Genomic DNA, 19,381 nt, shown 5'->3' with positions numbered 1-19,381 from the left:
CTTTTCCTGGACGAGAAGTTGCTGGCGCGCGGCCCGGGCGCCCGGCCTGTGCCGCGCGTTCCTCTGGACGCGCTCTTCGTTACTTCGGTGGTGCCGAGAGGCGCGGGAATCCGGGGCTTTCTCGTGGAGCGGCACCCCAGGCCCTTCCACCTTTCCGCTTCCCTAATGCGGCCGGGCTCACGCCTGCTCTCACGTCTGCCTCCCGGGGGCTGGGGTACAGGTGTGCGCCGCTCCCCTATCTGTGGAGTGAGGAGCTCCGTGCAGGTCTCCCTTGATCCTGCCGTAAAGAAAGTAGACGTCATCGTGAAAGATGAGAGAATAGAGGAAGGTCGGTCTCTTCCACCAGCGCGTCCCAGAGCCTGGGGCGCCGGGCCCCTCCTCCTTCCCAAGTTCAGACCCGCGGAAGACGGGTCAGCGCCGTCTGGCCGGTGGTTCTGCCGGGCTCCGCGCGCATTGAAGTGGATGCCTGCGCCAGGATTCTGATTCCAGTTTTCGCAAGTGGGTCTCGCGTCCAGGGAAGGTAGTTTACCCGAGCGAAGTAAGACTTCTAAGGAACATCCTGAAAGCCTTAGAGGGGTCTTGCCCCCCCCCCCCAGTGCTGCGCGGTAGGGTTTAGGGTTTTAAAACAAGAGCGTGAATGGATTTGTCTGCCTCTGAAGTTTTCGGAAGTAATTCTGGAATTTAAAAACAGTGGGGAATTAAAAATAGCTTCCGGCCTGGGCTGCGTTAGACTTGAGAATCGCTTCTCATCTTTGCCCCTGTCAACGCTGCCTTTCTGAAGAAGGTTATTTCGACCGCACTAGACGTTAAAAACAGTTCCTATGCTGATACTCCTATGTTATTTTTGGCAAATAAAAGCACAAAAATCGTATTATTTGGAATCACGTGTGACTGAAGTGCATATAATTGATCAAAAATTGGCTTCTTGGTACATTTACATCTGGAACGTCGCATGCCTTTTTTCCTTGAGAATGCCCGCAGACTAAAGATTCTGGTGATTGGGTCTTTCTACTGGGAACACTCGCCTTAGGACTAGAGAAAGCGCAGTTAATCTGGGCTGAATCACAATGGGGATGTACAGGGTTTTTCCCTCCTGCAAAGAAAGCCAGAAGACTTGTCCAAGCACATCAGTCTGGCACACTTAGCTAACCCAGCCCATGCTGGAGCAAGCCCTAATCACTGTTTTAGCTTTGAATTCAAAAACTGAAGCCTTGTTGCTTTCCCGTGGAAATCATTGCAAACCTGTATTATGTAGAGAGACAGTGTGGATTTCTGTTACTTCCATTCTCCACTGTTTTTTTTTTTTTAATCTATTGGATTTACTGTTTCATTAGGTTGATAATTGCATTATACCTTTTCTGAATTTAGACATAGGTGTTTCCTTAGAGGTACTGAGTTGGACATTTGCATTTGGTCCCGGGGACCAAAACAGTTCACATAAGTATGTGTCTGCAAAGGACAAGTTCTATGAAGTTACGATTTGTTTAGAAATTCTGCTAAAACTTGGCATAGAAGTAGTAGTAAAGTGGCCCTGCTCCTGATAGAAGAGAAAGGGGGTCTTTAACAGAAAATGCCAAGTTTGATTCCCACAAACTCTAGAGAGCAATGTAAACAAGGAAACCGGCCCAGGTCTCTGGAAAAGGCCTGGTGCTTCCTGTTCAGGATGGTGATCAAACTAGCATCCGTTTTGCTGTTGCTCCGGACTCCTCCTCCTCTGCTTGCCCCTTGACAACTAGACAACTTACTTTAAGCCTTTGCAGATTTCCCACTAGCAAGCAGCTACTCTGTTGTTTATTCAAGTCCCCTAATAACGCAGAGTGAAAGTGTGTGGACCCTTGTTGTTGGAGCTACACTCTGCTGTTTGGCAGTTAGGAAAGTTTTCTGGGTCAGTGTGTGGAACTTGCGCTCTGACCAGCACCTTCCCTTCAAAAGTGTTTCTCAGTTTGACCTGTGGCAGAATTTGTAAACTTGGTTTACAACTTTAAGGAAAAGTTTCACAAAAAAGAAAGTAGTCTTCCACAGAGTATCTATAATATCTTCACTTGCTCCATTTTCCTTTCCTAATTTATTTGGAAATAAATCTATTCATGGTTCACTCAGGTACGTTTAAGCTTTGTGTAATGTTATCAGGACCTTAGTGGAATGAGCTGTATCTCTTTCTGGGTCAGGATAATAATTTGTCTGCTTAATCTTATTTCAGCCACCAAAGTCCTTGGTACCGTTAAATGGTTCAACGTCAGAAATGGATATGGATTTATAAATCGGTATGTGTGTGTCTGTTTTATTATTATTTATTTATTGGTTTTTGAGACAGGGTCTTGCTATGTAGTTGAGACTGATCTGGAACTCACTATGTAACTCAGGCTGGTCTCCAACTCACAGCCATCCTCCTGCCTCAGCCTCCCAAGTGCTGGGATTACAGGCGTGTGCCACCACACCCCTCTGTGTCTCTGTGTTTTAAATTTATGCTTGTGTCGTGGCACTAGCCATGACAGCAAACCCCTTACCATACTTTATTAGTGGGCTCTGTAAGTTTGGAGGTTTCTTAACACTGTAAATATTCTGTCTAAGGCGATGGTCGTTAAATATTGATTAAAATAAGTTTCTAGAACTCAAGCTGATTTCATGAATCTAATCGTGAAAAGAAAGAGGATTGCCAAAAATAGAATCAGGAGTGGGAAGAGACTTGGGATAACTGAGTCCATGTCCAAAAGTTCACAGGAGGAGGAGCGAAGCCCTGCGTGATCAGGCAGCTCTCCTGAGGGGTGCCGACGGGGCGTGGGTTCCCGGCTGAGTCCTGAGGGAAGCAGGGCCTTCTCCAAGCAGTGGCAGCTCCTTCCCACATAGGAGAAACAAGGGCAGCTGCACACTCTTGGGATGTTGCTGTCGGCAGTTTGTGTTGTGTGCAGTCTGTGTCGGTGGGGTGGGGTGGGGTTGGGGTGGCTGTTTTAAATTTCAGTGTAAGGAGAGCTTGGTTCACAGCTGTGCCCTGTCCTTTTAACTGTCTTGCTTTGCTTCTGCTGGGAGGAAAGTTGGGGCTCTGATTACATGCCGTGTGATTTAGAAAGAGACAGGCAGGGAGAGGGATGTTTGTTTGCTGAGTCCTCCCTAAGCACCCTGGTAATGTGAGGGTAAGGTGGGTGTCTTGTGAGTATAAGTGTTTAGTGAGGATCAGTACTGGCTGGCTAGATTGAGTGAGGAGGATAAACAAACATTTATGTTGGATTTTTAGGTCTTGAGAGCTAAAATTCATAACATACCTGTTCTAAGTTGCTCTACATATTTTGGACCTTTAACTGAGTTGTTTTTGTCTCCCAACAGAAATGACACCAAAGAAGATGTATTTGTCCATCAGGTAAGAGGGCTGACAGGTGTTGGGAGATGTCTGGGAAGTGTTCTTTTTCCCTGAGTGAGACCTGAAATTTAATTGTGATTGTATTTTAAACTTTCTGCGCTGGTTTCTTAGAGCTCATTTCTCATTTTAAAGCTTCTATGTCCTTAGCAAAGTCTCGTTTGCTCCTGTTAGCGCCCTTTCTCCATCCGGGCCCTTCTAGCAGCCTGGCTTCAGTGGGGTGGGCGTTGGTTGGAAGCCTTCCTCCACCCGGACGTGAGCGGCAGATGTTTGGGGTGTGTGTCTCCCACGTGAGGATGTGAGGACACTTGGCTTCCCAGGGCAGCCCTCCTGTTAGACGGAGAGTGCTTAGCACCTGTCCAGGTCCTTCCATTTAAGGAAGTAATCAAAAGGGAATAAGATGAGATGAAGCAGAGGAGATGAATTTTTCTGCTGCAGGTGTCTCAGTCTTTCATTATGTGATTGGCCTTGAATGTTATCCATCCTGTTATTAGGTACCCTAAATTGCTTGCTTTGGAAAATAGCTTAGGAGGAGTTACACCTGTCTTTTTGTCCCTGTGGTTTTCTGAGCTGCCTGAAGTAGGAGTTTTCACCGCAGGACTACAAGGAAGTCATCCGTGTCAGGTTCTGAGGCGTGTTGCCCTGGGCTTTGTCACATCTGGCTTTCTGTTTGTTTTTCTGTCCAGTTTTGTGTGTGTTGAGGTGGCATTTGGGGGTTGGAGATTAAAAAGTGTCTGAAAAGCTCTCTTTGCGGTTTTTATCCTTTATTTCTGCTTGACTGGATACATTTCTACTGCAGGGAGATCATTTGATTTTTAATTGGGATGCAGGGATCTCTCAGACCCCCACAGCCTGGAAGGGAAGTGTTACTTATGATCCCCGAAGGAAGGGCCCTGCCTGGAGGAGAGCAGGGTCCAGTCTGACCTGATTCCAGCAGCAGTTTGGGAACCAGGCCTGCCCAGTTCTGCAGGGAGAAGGGAGGGGCTGCCTGGGAGCCGAGTCCTGGCCGGCCACCTCTCTGGGAGAGGCCTCTGCCCTGCTGCTCCCTCTTTCATTTTCCCTCCCACTCAGAGCAGGGGAAGGGCTGGGTGACACATGCCTAATCAGCCTTATAAAGTGAGGCTGACCTACTTGCACAGACTCACCCTATAGCCATGGAGGAGAGGCCAGCAGGGAAATGGGGACTGGGTGCAGTGGTTACTCCCTCCTCCCAGTCCCGGTGCTGGAGAAGAGAGCCGCCTTTTCCTAAGCCGAGCTGATACGTAATGCAGAAGGGCACCCTCATCATCTTCCATGTGTTGTTATGTGTTCAGTGTATTACCAGAAAATCTATCAGCTGGAATGTGAATACTATAAAGAGAAACAGGTTGAATAAATGCCGTACAGATAAAGCACAGGGATATGGATTTTCCTGTAACTTCAGATAAACCACCTGTCAGCCCCTCACTGTCTCCTTGACTGTGGGATGGGATGGCTGAGGAAAGATATTTTTTTTTAACTTTCCATTTCCAGGTGTTGAACCCAGGGCCTCACAAGCTGGGCAGGCCCTCTGCCACTGAGCTACATCCCTAGCCCTGTTTCTATTTTGAGACAGTATTGCTCAGTTTCCCAGGCTGTCCTTGAGCTTATGATCTTTTTGCCCCAGCTTCCCCTTAACTGGGATTAAAGGTGTGTGTCACTACATCTGCCACTAACATGGTTTAATTCCTGAGGTTCTCATGCTTACTGTCAGAGCTCTTTGTCCCCGTGGCATGTTTTAATTCCTTTTTCTATTTGTCATCTGCTCTGCAACCTATATTTCAAAAATTACTTTTTTGTTGTTTTTTTTGAGACAGCGTCTCATATGTAGTTCAGGCTGGCCTCGAAGCAGCGATCTTCCTGCCTCAGCCTCCTGAGGGCTGGGATTACAGGCCTAGGCTCCCACACCCAGTTCAGAAATTACTTTGCTGTTAGCAGTTAGCAGTTTCTTAAACACAGCGGGGGTGTTTTTCTAGGTAAAATCTCATAAAGCAGGATGCTCCCTTGCTGATGGAACTATAGTCTGAATCTTAGAAGCTTGACAGTTTGACATAACCGTTCACTATCATGATGGTGATGGGGCATAATGAGTTTGTAGTAACTATTTCACTACCACAGTGAACTTCCGAAGACTAGCACAAACCAGGAAGTGATGCAGAGTTGTGTGGCATTTTTTATTTGTTTTGCTTTGTTGTTCTGGAGAAATCATTGGTTTGTGGGAGGAGGACCATTTAAAAGTAGTGGCAGGCTGGCCTGTGTTGGCCTGACGGCAGTGAGTCATTTTGGTATCAGCCAAAATGGAACTCTAGACCTCAGGTGGGATTTTCTGTTTCCGTGGCAGACTGCCATCAAGAAGAATAACCCCCGGAAATACCTGCGCAGCGTTGGAGATGGAGAAACTGTGGAGTTTGATGTGGTCGAAGGAGAAAAGGTGAGAAATTGTGGTTGGGCAGCAAAGAATGCTGCTTCATAATCTTGTTGTGAGAGAAGTAAAGTAGTCTTCAGCCCAACTCGTGATTGTTTTTCTATGATGGGAGGAAGTAAGTTTTAGGTAGAAATATCTTTGATTTTTTAATGTGGTTATATAAATATACTTTGATATATTAAAACTCAGCTTTTCACTTAATAAATGATAAACTTCATGGAAAAACTAGTTTCTCAAAAATTTAAAGAGGTCAGTTTTATTTTGGAACCTAATATTAAAAGTGAGCTGCCTCGAGGCATTGAATATAGGTGAAAGCTGCTTTAAAGAGATGTCTTTCCATAAACTTTCAGACTGATTTGTAAGCGTTTCTACTTAGTAGTACACAGCTAAGAGCGCTTGATTCTCATAAAAGGAGAATCACACTGAATGTACTCATTGCTTTCTCTTTTGGGCTTGGACTTTGAAAAGCTGAAGGCATCTTGACTGTATGAAAGTTTTGTTTAGAAGTGTTCAACCCAGAAGGCTGCTGAGGACTTAGTTTGAAGAATATCTACAGAATTGTTTTATGCCATTATTAAAGTATGTTAATGCCCTTATGTTTTGATCTCAGTAGTCTGTTACAGGTATCAGTAAAACAATGAAGGCCAAGAGTAAAACCATTTAAAAACTGCAGCCCAACAAATTGACTCTCTTGAGTCTCCTTTGTCCCAATTTGTTCTTAGATTTGTGGTTATTTTTATTTTATTTTGAGACAGAATCTTGCTTTGCAGTCCAGGCCTGTGCCACCACACCTGGCTGACATTATTTTACCTACCTGTCTCTGAGAATAAGAACCTGCAAGTCTGGAAAGGGTGACAGTGTGGAGACTACTTTACAATGTCAGGGACTCTTTTATGGCTGCCGCAGTGGGACAGGTTTCTTCATTCCTAGCTGAGTGCTGGCAGAGCTACAGGAAGTTGTCCCTGGAGACTCAGAGTCCCGCTCTGGTGACGCGGGTGTGAACTCAGTCTAGGACGATTAACATCTCAGTTCTCGTCCATTGAGAAACATTCTTCCTGGTTTCATGTCATTTCTGCTTTTGCAGTTCTTTTGCATTTTGAGCAGTTTGTCCTCTGAAGAGGTGCACACAGCTCTCATACTTGGCACAGCCAGACAGGGAGGCATTGTTTAGCCAGATGGGTGCTAAACCAGAAGGCCAAGCGCCTTTCTTTATAAATCCAAGTCTATTTCTGAGATGGCAGTAGGAATTCTCACTGTGCCCGGCCATTGGGAGACCAGCTGTCTCCCACTGTGGTTCGGGGGGTGGTGAGCTTGGCGTCATGTTAATTTGGGGGCCACCCATGTCTCTTTTCTTCCTCAGGGTGCAGAAGCGGCCAATGTAACTGGGCCTGACGGAGTCCCCGTGGAAGGGAGTCGCTATGCTGCCGATCGCCGCCGTTACCGCCGGGGCTACTATGGCCGGCGCCGGGGACCGCCCCGCACTGTAAGTCTCTGTTCCTCATCGTGGTTGGGAGCTTTTTCTGTGTCTAAAATGAACCTGGAGTATGTACCTGGGGTGCATGGTTCACTGTCTTCTGGAGACAGGACAAGTGATTAGTACTTCTTTTTCTAAAGGGAAATTTTTAGTGCTCAGAAATTACCCATAGCCTTTCATTCAGCATAGTGTTTTCCTGTTTCTCCAAAGTAAAGAAGGAGAATTCTCAGACTTTTAGTCCTTCTGATTGGTCCCAATCCAGATGAAGAAATTCATAAGCCCTGTCTGGCTAGAGCTTTTGCATAAGCAGCTCAATTTATTTATTTTTTAATTTTTAATTTATTTTTGAGACAGGATCTCTCTGTAGTCCAGGCTGGACTTGAACTCATGGTGATCCTCCTGCCTCAGCCTCTTGAGTGCTGGGATACAGGTGTGTGCCACCACACCTGGCAAGCTGCTCAATTTAAAGGAATGTTTTCAAGGCAGAAATAAAAAGCTCAGTTTATTTGCTTGTGAGGACCACACTAGACTTGAATTAATAAGAGAATGCCGTTATCTAGATTTTTGATATGTGTGGAGTTAGAACCAGGGGTTAGCAGCATGGAATAAAACTCAGGCTCCTTTGCGTGAATACGGAGTGGTAGCTACCACCTGGGCATGGTAACACCTGTCTTTCCAGCACTGGGGAGGCTGAGGCAGGAAGACTAAATTTCAGCCCAGCCTGGGCAATTTAGTGAGACCCTGTCTCAGAGTAAAAAATAAAAGTGGCCAGAGATACATAGCTCAGTGTACCGCCCTGGTGGGCTCAGTGTCCAATATAACAAAACAGACATCTAACAGGATGGTGGCTACCCATTGTCATGCAAAAGTCTCATAGTTGAAATACATGCAGATTGAGAATAATTTATCTCTATCATAGGTTCCTGTTTTTCTCCTTAGGTAAATGGTTTTGCCCTTTACTCTGTTACCCTGCCCACACTGAGTTTATCATTCCTCAGGGCATGTTGCCTATTTTTCTGACCCTTGCTTTACTCACTACCCCTGTAATAATGAGCTGTGAAGGCTGGGGTTGGGTGCGCGACTGCACTGGTCACTGCAAATTCTTAGGCTCATTGCATTCATAGAGCTCAGGCTGAGACTTGGCTGTGAGGCCAATTCTGAAGTAAAAATAGAAAAATCTTCAGTAGGAATTTTTCCTCAAAGACCTTTCCCTCCAAGACCTGGGAAAGATACCGATAAACATTTTTTTCAGAACACTTGGTGTGTGGAGATGGGGCTCCAGTGCCGCAGTGCTGGTGGTCATCAGCATTGCCTTGCAATGCTCAGTGAAATACTTGGCTGCATAAACGTAGGAGACACAGGCACGATCTCAACAGTTTACACCATCTTATACTTACTCTCCCGGGGTGTGCGGGGAACGCACAGGTGCACATGGCCCGGGGACTGGGAACTCAACCCAGCGCTTTCTCACTGAGCTTTTTGCATTTTGGAATTTTATGGCAGGATCTTCCTAACTTACCCATGCAGGGCTTGAACCTGTGGCCCTCCTGCCTCAGCCTCTCCAGTAGCTGGGATGACAGGTATATGTTACTGTGTGTAGCTCATTTATTTTTTAATATTTTGAAATAATTTCCTAGTAAATGTTGGCATCGTTTTAAAATTTATATTCGTATATACATCGTGTTATGTTTACATTCCCTGTAGGGAATTGCTATATGTACATCTCATACTTCAGTCATTTTTAAAAACTATAGTTACTTATAAACACTAGTGATTTCTATATTCCTGAGAGTAAATTTGAAATCACAGATTCTTTGACAGCTGTGTGCTTGTTTTAATTTGTTAAAATATAAAATGGTCATGTGTGATGTACTAGTGTAAATACATAAAATAATAAAAAATGAGTTACTAATTCCCTTTGCTAATGAGGTCCGCATTTAGAAATGGTCAATCCTGACCCTAATTAATTGTATTAGGAAGTACAATTAAAACGGTCTAAACATAAAAAGAGTTATGCCATATAGGTCATTGATTCTCAGACTTTTTGGTTTTGGAGTGTATTTTTATGCTTAGCTATTGCGGATCCTAGAGTTTGTGTTTTTGTAGTAAAAGAAATCTGAAGTATTTTTAAAGTAACTCACGTTACTGTAAATGTATGTAAAAGGCTATTGCTTGTGCGCCTGCCTTTGCTATGTGCGTGGCAGAGGCAGCAGCCGGCTCTGCAGCCCCTGTGATGTAATTCGGTCTGTGGATGGCGGGAGAGGAGCAGGCGCGGGAGAACGCAGCGTGTCCGTGTTGCTCCTCAGGCGTCCACGTTTCCAGAGCCGCTGTAGTAGACGCTTAGGTCTGATGTGCTCATGATGTCACAGAATCCATTTTTTCTGGGCATCACCCTAAGTCCCTCGGTGGCTGCCGATGTTAGGCGCGGGGCACTGAATCTCCCGGGGCCTGGGGCGGCTGCTGCAGTGAGGACGCTGGTACGTCTGTTACAGGCCGTCTGTTACAGGCCGCTTGTGCTTTGCTGCTGCTTGGGGTTTGAGCTGCACGGACCCACTGGAGGCCCAGTCGCTTGTCCCAGGAACCACAGAACGGCCCGGGCTAACTGCACCTTCTCTGCGTACCGAAGGCGACGTCCGTGCCGGGAGCGGACCCTCCAAGCTTTCGGGGTGCTCCTCCGACCTGATGTTCTCCGGTTCCTTCCCTGCCTGGACTGCTTCTGAATCTCTGTTTCTTTGCTTCGCTAGTATGCTGGGGAGGAGGAGGAGGCAGGGAGCGGCAGCAGTGAAGGATTCGAGCCCCCCGCGGCTGACGGGCAGTTCTCGGGGGCCCCGGGCCAACTGTGTCACCCCCAGTTTCACCCTCGGTACCGGCAGCGGCGCTTCCCGCCCTACCACGTGGGACAGAGCTTTGACCGCCGCCCCCGGCTCTTTCCCCAGCCCAGCAGAATGCAGGTAACTCGCACCTGGGACTCTGCGTCCTCACCTTGCCCTTCTCTGCCTCCTCCACTCCTGATCCTCCTCCTGCTCCTCCTCCTCCAATGCCAGCCGCTCAGGCCTCCTGCAGATGAGCACAGCTCAGGAGCCGGCAGAAGGGGCCCTGGCGGCAGGCAGGCAGTAGGGGCACAGGAAGGGCCAAAGAAGCACTGCGACGGTGGCTGTGCAGGGGCTGGGGCTGGGAAGTCCTCCCTTGAGGCTGGGCTCAGGCCTGGCGGCTGCTCCCATCTTTGAGGTTCACAGATTAATCTACGTTTTAAAATGGGGGCCTTAAAGCCAGGCGGTAAACTTCAGGGGTGTTTAATGAGTCCAGCGCACGAAACACTTAGAAAGCTCTGCATCTCCAGGAGATGGTGCTGAGTTTTAAAGAAAACTACCGTAAAGATGGACGTTGTTGGCTGTTTATTTTCCTTTTTCTTTTTAACTACAAAATATTAGTAGAGCTGATGTCAAGTTTGCTATTATTAATAAGCCTCATACCAGCTTTGCAGTTGGAAAAGGAGGAATATATTCTCACAGTTTAATTTTTATCACCAGCTGCAGGCTTTTCCTCTTTCATGCCCTTGTGTCCCCCAAAGTGTTCTGACTGAGAATCATGTTCCGTAGTCTCGCTTTGCTGCCCTTCTCCTATCCCATTCCGTGTGACTGTTCTTTCTCTATTGCTTCTTGCTTTTTCCCTCCCACTCCTGAGCAGCTGCCCCCAACAAGTGTGCTCTAACGGCCAGACTAACACGCATGGAGACACTGGGTTCAGGAGGCAGTGGGCTTCTAGGAAGTGTCGTGAGATTGTAATGCAGGGTTATTTTTGGTGCCTTTTAGTGTTTTCCTGAGATAAGCAGGCTCATTATTTAGTGTATGTGCTGTGTTATGTTTTCTGAAAGCATGGTGATTCTGTTTCAAGTCTTCCAGGAATGTTTGCCCTTAGGAACTGACGATGCAGGGCCTTGTAGGATGCCATTCGCTGAAGCCAGGTTCCGGCTCCCTTCCACAGGGTCCCTGCCCTCACCCCGCCTTCATGCAGTTGTCTTAACGCCGGCCGACCTCCCCCATTCTGAGTGGGAAGGAACAGTGCTCTTGGTCTTGACGTTTCTGTCAGAAGATTTCCACTCCATGCTGTCTTGTGTGACTTAGAAGTCTCCATAAGCCAAATCAACAGCAAAAGAATGAAAATTTGAAAAGCCTTTCTCTTGTGATTAGGCTGCTTTAAAGTTGTCGGTACTAGGTCCTGAGGATGCCTGGTTTCCCAGTGGACAGTTGGTCAGGGGTAGGATTTGAGTAGCAGTAGTGAAAGTGAGTGGTCTGCTTTGGGAAATACTTAAACATAAAGGCGACAACATTTGTGTATGCGAATGTGTAGTATGAAGAGTAAACTAATTCTCTGTGGTTTTTAGATGTAAAAAATGAATGGAAAGCCAGATGTGATACCTGTAATTCCAGCACTTGGGAGGCTGAGGCAGGAGGATCTCTGTGCATTTGAGTCAGTCTGGGTTACAGAGTGAGGCCTTGCCTCATACAGAGAGAGATTGAAGGAAGAATTGAGTTGGAGATTGAAAAAGAGTGCAGAGGTCTTTTCACCAGTTCAGCAGACACGTCAGGTTGGCAGAAGGATAAAGCAGAGTCGGAGGTGAAGGAGCTGGAGGAGGAAGGTGTGATCTTAGGGGTGGTGGTGTCTGAGGAGGGAGCTCAGCGGAGGAAGCTAGGGAACAAGGTGGTGAGGGGCAAAGGGGTGGCGTCCCCAGGGGAGACGCAGGACCATGGTTGTAACTTTGGAGTTGGGAAACGTGATACCTAAAGCGAGACTTTAATAGGGTGGAAGTGGGAGATGATCCTGGGATTGGGTTCTGGGGCCGGGAAGGGGAGGCTTGGCCAGTGAAGGGCAGTGGTGAGCACCCGGGAGCGTGTGGAAGGGAGGGAATGCTCAGTGCTGTCCGGCAGCGAGAAGACATGAGGGGTCCTCGGTGTGGCCGGGAATGAGTGGGTGCAGGAGCGTCATGCACCCCCAGCGGACGGAAGCGCCTCTGGAGGTGCAGTGAGGAGCTGTCGAGGGAAGTAAGGTCCTCCCTGCCGAGGACGTGAGGTCAGGGGAGAGTTTCATTTGGCTTCTTTGTACAGGGGGGAGATCCCAGACTCCTCACCCCTGATCTCACACCAGCTACTTCTGAAGAAGGTGTGGTGGGTCAGGTGGGGGTGCATGTTTGCCACCCTCCTGTACACAGACAGACCACGTGTGTCCACGCCACGCAGGTGTCTTAGCTCTGGTGACCGAGGCCCCAAGTGAGCGATGCCTTAACAGCTCCGCGCGTACCTGCCGCCCAGGGCTTTGCTTGTAAGTCTCCCTCATAGGGCAGTTACTCAGAGAATGTTGGGGTCACGGTAGAGGACGGGAGCCAGGAATGGCAGTAACAGACTAGCCCACGGAAGAAAACAGAAGGCAACGGTCCATTCGGATCTAAATGAATAAATGGACATGCCGGGAAGTTGGATGAGTAAAGATAGTGAGACTTTGAAGGTATGGGCTTCCCATAAAGGCCCAACTAATTACAGAGAGGCAGAGAGCAAACTTACAGTGAAGGAGCTGTGCAGGCTGCCTCACCCCTTAGCAAAGGAGAGCAGCATTCGATGGAGGTAGGGACTGAGGCGTTGTGCCCCCAGCAGGATGCCGCGGGGAGTGCAGTGTAACTTCCGTGATTTCCCCTGTCAAGGAAGGCAGAACTAAATCTAGGTACTGCCAAACATCCAGGATGCTGGGGAATTTTACCGAGTAACTGGCCTGTCATTCTTCCAACGTGTCACGGTCATACCAAGTAAAGTTTGTAGAAACCTCCCAGACCAAAAATTGGAATAAAGGCTGTGCGAGATTCAGGCGGGCCAGCTGGTTGTGAAAGTTACTCTCTGGGTCGACTCGGACGAGGTCTGAGGATTGGATCCCACACTTCACCTTGTCTTAAGAAGTTTGTGTGTGTCTTGAAATTTAAAAGGTGGAAAGGAGTGGTGCCACCACACCCGACTCTTCTTAAACATTATACATAACACAAATAAGAAAAAAAATCAGTCGGAAGAAATCAGAGGCAAAGATGTGTTTTGTGTTTTTCTTTCCTTTCTGGATTTTGAACCAGGGCCTTGCACATACTAAGCAGGCATTCTTAGCACTGAGCTTCACCCTGCCCATAGTTAAGATTCAGACGGACCTCTGTAGAAACCCTTAATGGGATTGAGAAGAGACTAGTTTGGACAGTTATGGGCCTGAGTTTGAAACAATGCTGAAAACATCTCATTTTCCAATATAGTATATTATTACACTTCTTGTAAATTGAACACATGAGATTTTAAAATGTTTCTGGGTGTAGTGGCCCACACCCGTCATCCTAGCATTCAGGAGGCCGAGGCAGGAGGATAGCCATGAGTCTGAGGTCAGCCTGGGCTCCATAGTACAAGGCTAGCCCGCAATACATAGTGGGACCCTGTTTCCACAAAACAAAATGAAAGTTAAGTTAGTAAGATGAGATGTTGTGGGGTAACTGTTCTAGCGGACTGAGCTTGCTCTGAGAAACAGTTGGGTGTGCTCTGTGCCTCTTCCTGTGCCACATTACTCACTTCCAGTTCTCCTCACCCCCAGGCTGGTGAGATCGGGGAGCTGAAGGACGGAGTGCCCCAGGGAGCTCAGCTTGAGGGCCCGGTGCATCGGAACCCGACCTCCCGCCCACGGTACCGCAGGTGTGTGCCACTCTCCAAGCCGTGTCCCGTGAACGGTGCTGCTTGTGTCTGTGAAGAGGCGTGGCGTCTTGGGCCACACCCACAGGTGTTTTGTGCTAGCAGCGCGACCTCCTTCCCTCTGTGGGAACTCGAGTGTTCCAGCACACCATTATTCAGATCCTTCGGCTTCTGTCCACTGTACTTTTTCTCTTTTTTGGGTGGTCCTGAAGATGGAACTCCAAGCCTTTCTGCCTCTTTATATTTCCATCTGTCTCCATCCCTTTTTTCATTTTGAGATACTGTGTTGTTGAGTTGCTGAGTTGCCCAGCCTCCCGGAGTGCTGGGATTACAGGCTGGTGCGATGTCCCACACAGCTTGATACTTAATTTTTATTAAGTTAAGTGAAATAAGCAGAAATTAATTGGTAGGGTAATTTGAATAAAGATTTGTGTATCAGTATTTGTTCTGACTTTTAACTGGGACAGTATAGTGTAAGTTAAAGCATGCTGTGGAGTGTGTTTTGTATAATTAAATTCCACTTTGTAATTTAGGGGCTGTATGGCCTTGAACAGGTTTCTGGACTCTAAGCTGGGGTTTTCAGGTCTGTAAATTGAATATCAAGAAATGCTGTACAACTAAGCATGATGGCAAAGGCCTGTAATCCCAGCACTCCAGGAGGCTGAAGCAGGAGGATTGCCTCAAGTTCAAGGCCAGCCTGGGGTATATAGAGACTTTAAGGCCAGTCTGAACTGCATAGTGAGAGCCTGTCCAAAAAAAGAAAAAAAAAAACTCTGCAGTGACTCATAAGATTAAATATATGAGTGTATCTGAGATAATTAGTGTAGCGCTTCCGATAAATATTAGAAATTGTTACCATATTGGTGTTAGCGTGATTGGAGTGGTTTATTTTGTTTCTGCTTTGTCTCCGTGAACCGTACTCCTTAAGGTCCTTTTTCAATCTGTGTTGACACATTTCAGGTACAGGTTGAGCATCCTCAAACCAAAAATCCCAAATGTTCCAAAATATAGGACTTTTTGAGTACCAAAATAACACTAAACATTTTGCCCTTTGAGGCATTTCAGATTTTGGAATTCTGCACTGAGGATGCTCATTAGTAAAGTTCCAGAAAACTGAACCTGAAGCATCTGGCAATAACTATTTTGGGTAAGGGATGTTCTAATCAAGAAAACAAGTGGCAGAGAAGGTATTTCCATTAAAACCTTTGTTCCATTCGCTGTAAATAATTCTAGCTGTAAGTAATGACCATTTTTTTTTTTTTGAGATGGTACGCAGTTACATTGTCCAGGTTGGCCTTGGGTTGTCTTGTCCTGCCTCAGTCTCCTGGGGCAGAGTTCACAGGCATGTGTCCCTGCAGGCTGACTTTAACAGTGAGCTCTCAGGCATCCCACGTCCTCTGCGTGTCTCAGTGTCCTCTCTCTCTCTTTCTCTCTAGAGGGCCTCCTCGCCCGAGACCCACAGCACCTATGGGAGAGGCTGAGGACAAAGAGAACCAACAAGCGGCCAGTGGTCCAAACCAGGCCACTGCTCACCGTGGCTACCGCCGTCCCTACAACTACCGGCGTCGCCCACGCCCTCCGAATGCTCCTTTGCAAGATGGCAAAGAGGTAATGCTCGCCAACTGGAAGGGATGTTGCCGACCAGTTTCCGTTCCGTCCGACTTTAGCATCGTGTGTGTGGCTGGGGATTGAACTTGGGGCCTATGTACTAAGCTGCATCCTTTTTTAAAAATTTTTTTTTGGTACCAAAAAAACTCGGGGTCCTTGTGATTGCAAGGCAGGTGGCGGAACCACTGAGCTAAATCCCTGGCCCTTTTTAAAATTTTGAGACGAGCTCTCTCCAGGTTGCCCTGGCTGAGTTCACGTTTATGGTCCTCTTGCCTCAGCCTCTTGGCCCCTGCCTGGCTTGAGTGGAGCAGCTTACTTGAGGCTCACCTTTGTAAGGAGCGTGCCCTGCACATACAGCAAATGTCTGGATCCAGCTCGCTTACATTCTCTGAAAGGACCGCACTCATGGGGACTCCACAAGCGCGTGTGGGGCTGTCATTCTGGATGGGGCGGGGAAGCTGTCTGAGTGAGCTGGAAACTGGACTCTACGTCAGGGACCGTGGAGTCATGACATTCAGGGGCCATCTGCCAGCCTCTGCTGCACAATGGTTTTTTTACTCCTGCTCATACGAGTCACTCATGCTTTGCATGGTGATTTTTCTTGGGCAGGAAAATTCAGTCTGAGACCTTTGAGCCTCATAGTTTCTGTGGTCGTCTGGTGGGTTCCTCTCTGGTTTATGACTTGGTTTTGTGCTTTGTAGACCAAGGCAGGTGAAGCACCAGCCGAGAACCCGGCTCCGGCCGCCCAGCAGAGCAGTGCTGAGTGACACCAGCTCCCCAGGCCCCTTCACCACCAGCAGGGTAAGAGCGGGGTGCCTGGCCTGGAGCTACCTCCTGTAAATGTCACTGAGTTCTCCATGGTGGCGCATTGTGGTTTAAACTCATTCTGTGATTCATCTGTGGCAGCCCTTTGTTCACTGGATTCTAGGGAAAAACTGGGTGGCTCAGTATCTCTGGGATTGACCTTATTTGGATAAATTTTGGGGTTTAACATGGTTTAGCAAAGCTGATGCCAGTCAAGTTTTTAAAGACAGCTTTGAACTCTCACTACCACCATGGAAAACTGATGCATTTCTGGCACCTAGTGGCCAGCCAGTTTGATAATTTTAAACTGACATGGTCTTGTCTTTATAAATTGGATCCCCCCCTTTTCCTTTGGTAACCATTATTTAAAGTTTTAAAGTTATTGTGAGTTTCTTCTCTCTTATGCTAGCTGCTTTTATGTGTGTTGCTGTGGGGTTTAAATCATTCAGTAGATTTTGCTGTGTAGCAGCACAGTGTTTTATCTCTGGGTAGCATGGACATTTATCATGGACTCCTTATTCGAAGTTCCATTACCTGACTTAGGGTTATGTAGTAACACGTTTATGACAGGTGGCTCTAATTTGAATTCTATTGTTCCCACCAGCTTGAAACCCTGTATGCGTGCATGACTGTCCAATGGGGTGGCTGATACCACTTCTTGGGGCTGCCTTTGATTATAGTGCGAAGAAAGGCATCGATTTAGCAGACCAGGTGTCATCATATTATAGTTCCTAAAGGGAAACGTTAAAGTGGTATTAAAAACAGTACAGAAAATTGTAACATGGCTGATTTATAATAAAGAAGTTGTAAATGGGTATTATATACACCAGCAATGGGGGACGTGTACAGTTTCCATGCTTAAAAAAATTTAGAGAATTAATTATTGGTAAACCATTAATCTATGATGAAATACCACAGGCACAGATTGCCTAAAAATTTGTGTTGATTATACTAATAAATTTTAATTGGTTTGAACAATATTAATATAATTCAAATTCAAGCAACTAGCTAGGTTTTGTCCATTCATAGACTTAATTAATTTTATTAATAAAAAGGCCGATAAAAGTGATCAGACAGATCTCTTTGTACCTGAGGGGAACAGTCATGCATGTACCATTAGTGGTTCAAGCTGGTGGAAACTTTCTAATCACCTTGAAATGGCTGTAGCCTTTTACTCTGAGTAGTGTTATTTAGTATAGTCCTCCCCCCAGAAAAAAGAAGGAAAAGGTGTTTTTACTACTTAGAGTTTGTCTGGTACTGGGGAAGCGGCTAAGTAATGATAATATTGCCTGGAGGAGAAGCAACAGTGACTAAATGTTTGAAGAGTTAGTGTTGGTGTAGTTTACTTGGTAAGGGCCTTGTGATGGTTTTCTTCCATACAGTTTTCAAAATCTATACTAATGTACTCATCTGGCTTGTACAAGTATTTTATAAGTGAGCGTTTTTCTCAAATTAATGTATAGTTTACAAATGTATATAAGGTGAATAGACTTCGTTTAGAGCTTTCTGAAGTACTGTTTTTTAGTTATGAAAAATAATTTCTGTTGCTGTCATTTTGTCACTCTTGGTAAATTTGATTTTTATTTTTTCCAGGTGATCCAAAGAATAACCATTCAAAAATAAAGCAAACCTTACCAACACCAAAGAAACATCTAAGCAATAAAGTGGATGACTCAGTAAGATTTGGACATTGGAATGTTTACCATTATTCTTTGAGAAACTAACAACTTCAAGAGGAAGATGTCTGAAGATATTTCTAGCCAGCTGCAAGCCCAGCAATGCCAGCACAAGACATAGGAGAGCATCCCCCCAGTTTCAGCTACCACTAGGTTTATATTTTTTCCAGGTTTTTACTGTTTTGGTAATTGAAAGAAGAAATATACTACATGGGAAAGTTCCCCAACCAAAGAAATCTGGAATTGTTATGTAGTAAATGCTTTTTTTTTTTTTTTTTTTCCTTTTTCATTTTGGATGCTGGTGCTAAACTTCTAAGTGTCATGATTAAAAAAAAAAGTTTGCCCTTATTTATTTTTAGAATGGGGGGAGGACAACATTTTTGCTTTCTTTTGTGACTCTTTTTTGGAAATGTGCAGTAAAAGAATTCTCAAAAATAAAAATTTTAACCTTCAAAGGAAAATGTGGACCTGGAATATATTTTCCCATCTTAACATCTAGTTAGTGCTTAACATATGTAAAATAGTGCCTTTTTAATGTAAATTTAGTTGTATGAGTTTGAAATCATAGAATTATTTTGAAATGTATAGCTGGGAACTAACAAGTTCATGTCTGAGTTGAGTAATAGGCATGGATGGTTTGATCACCATATCTGTTTTCAGGTTAACAGGTCAGATTGCCTGTTAATTTTCTTGATTGGTGGAGGAGTCAGTAGTTCTAACTTTGTGAGCTTCCAGCCTGGGGTTTGCAGTACCACTCTACTTGCTGTATATGTACGGTTGTGTTCCCAGATCCTCACTGGGGATCAGTTTGAGAACCATGCTTTTGTGGCTGCTGAATTCCTCCTAGTAAAATGGTATTGTTCCTGCATGTAGTACATGCACATCCTCCTGTAAGCTTTCTGCCATCTCTGCTGATGATGCCTGAGACATTATAAATGATATGAAATAGTGGCTACACTGTATTGATGAGATGATACAAATTTCTTTGCCCCCCAGATATTTTGGTCTGCATTTGATTAAATCTGTAGGTTCAGCAATGGAGAAGCCAACTACGTGTGTCTTTCAGAGGTTGGGACCTCTCAACTATACTAAGGAGTTCCTGCCACAGGTTGGCACCCTTACATTGAAAGATGCTACACTACCTGGTTAATTGTCAGCTTGGCTTTCTCTTTCAGATTATTTGTTTCTCAAGTATTGAGCCTAGGTTTGCCAGTTGCTTATAGAAAATAATCAAATATGGAATTTAGGTGGAAAAATGTGTTATAAAAAATAAAGTATGGCAAGGAGATAGAGACTGGCATAATTACAGAGAGTGTTTAT

General features: G+C 45.9%; 1 protein-coding gene across 1 annotated transcript; it reads left to right on the top strand.

The window, feature by feature from the left end:
- Positions 1 to 6: 6 nt before the first annotated feature.
- Positions 7 to 18,454, top strand: Ybx3 (Y-box binding protein 3). Its single transcript, XM_010643586.3, has 10 exons — positions 7 to 328; positions 2,201 to 2,264; positions 3,322 to 3,355; positions 5,712 to 5,801; positions 7,156 to 7,278; positions 10,014 to 10,220; positions 13,879 to 13,976; positions 15,410 to 15,581; positions 16,283 to 16,382; positions 17,979 to 18,454. Exons 1-9 carry the CDS (start codon positions 166 to 168, stop codon positions 16,346 to 16,348), a joined length of 1,017 nt encoding a protein of 338 aa, XP_010641888.1. The 5' UTR covers positions 7 to 165; the 3' UTR covers positions 16,349 to 16,382; positions 17,979 to 18,454.
- The last annotated feature ends 927 nt before the right edge of the window (positions 18,455 to 19,381 follow it).

This window comes from Fukomys damarensis, unplaced genomic scaffold, assembly GCF_012274545.1.
Source record: "Fukomys damarensis isolate Sample0158 unplaced genomic scaffold, DMR_v1.0_HiC HiC_scaffold_19, whole genome shotgun sequence".
NCBI lineage: Eukaryota > Metazoa > Chordata > Mammalia > Rodentia > Bathyergidae > Fukomys > Fukomys damarensis.
This window is presented reverse-complemented; position numbering and strand designations above follow the sequence as displayed.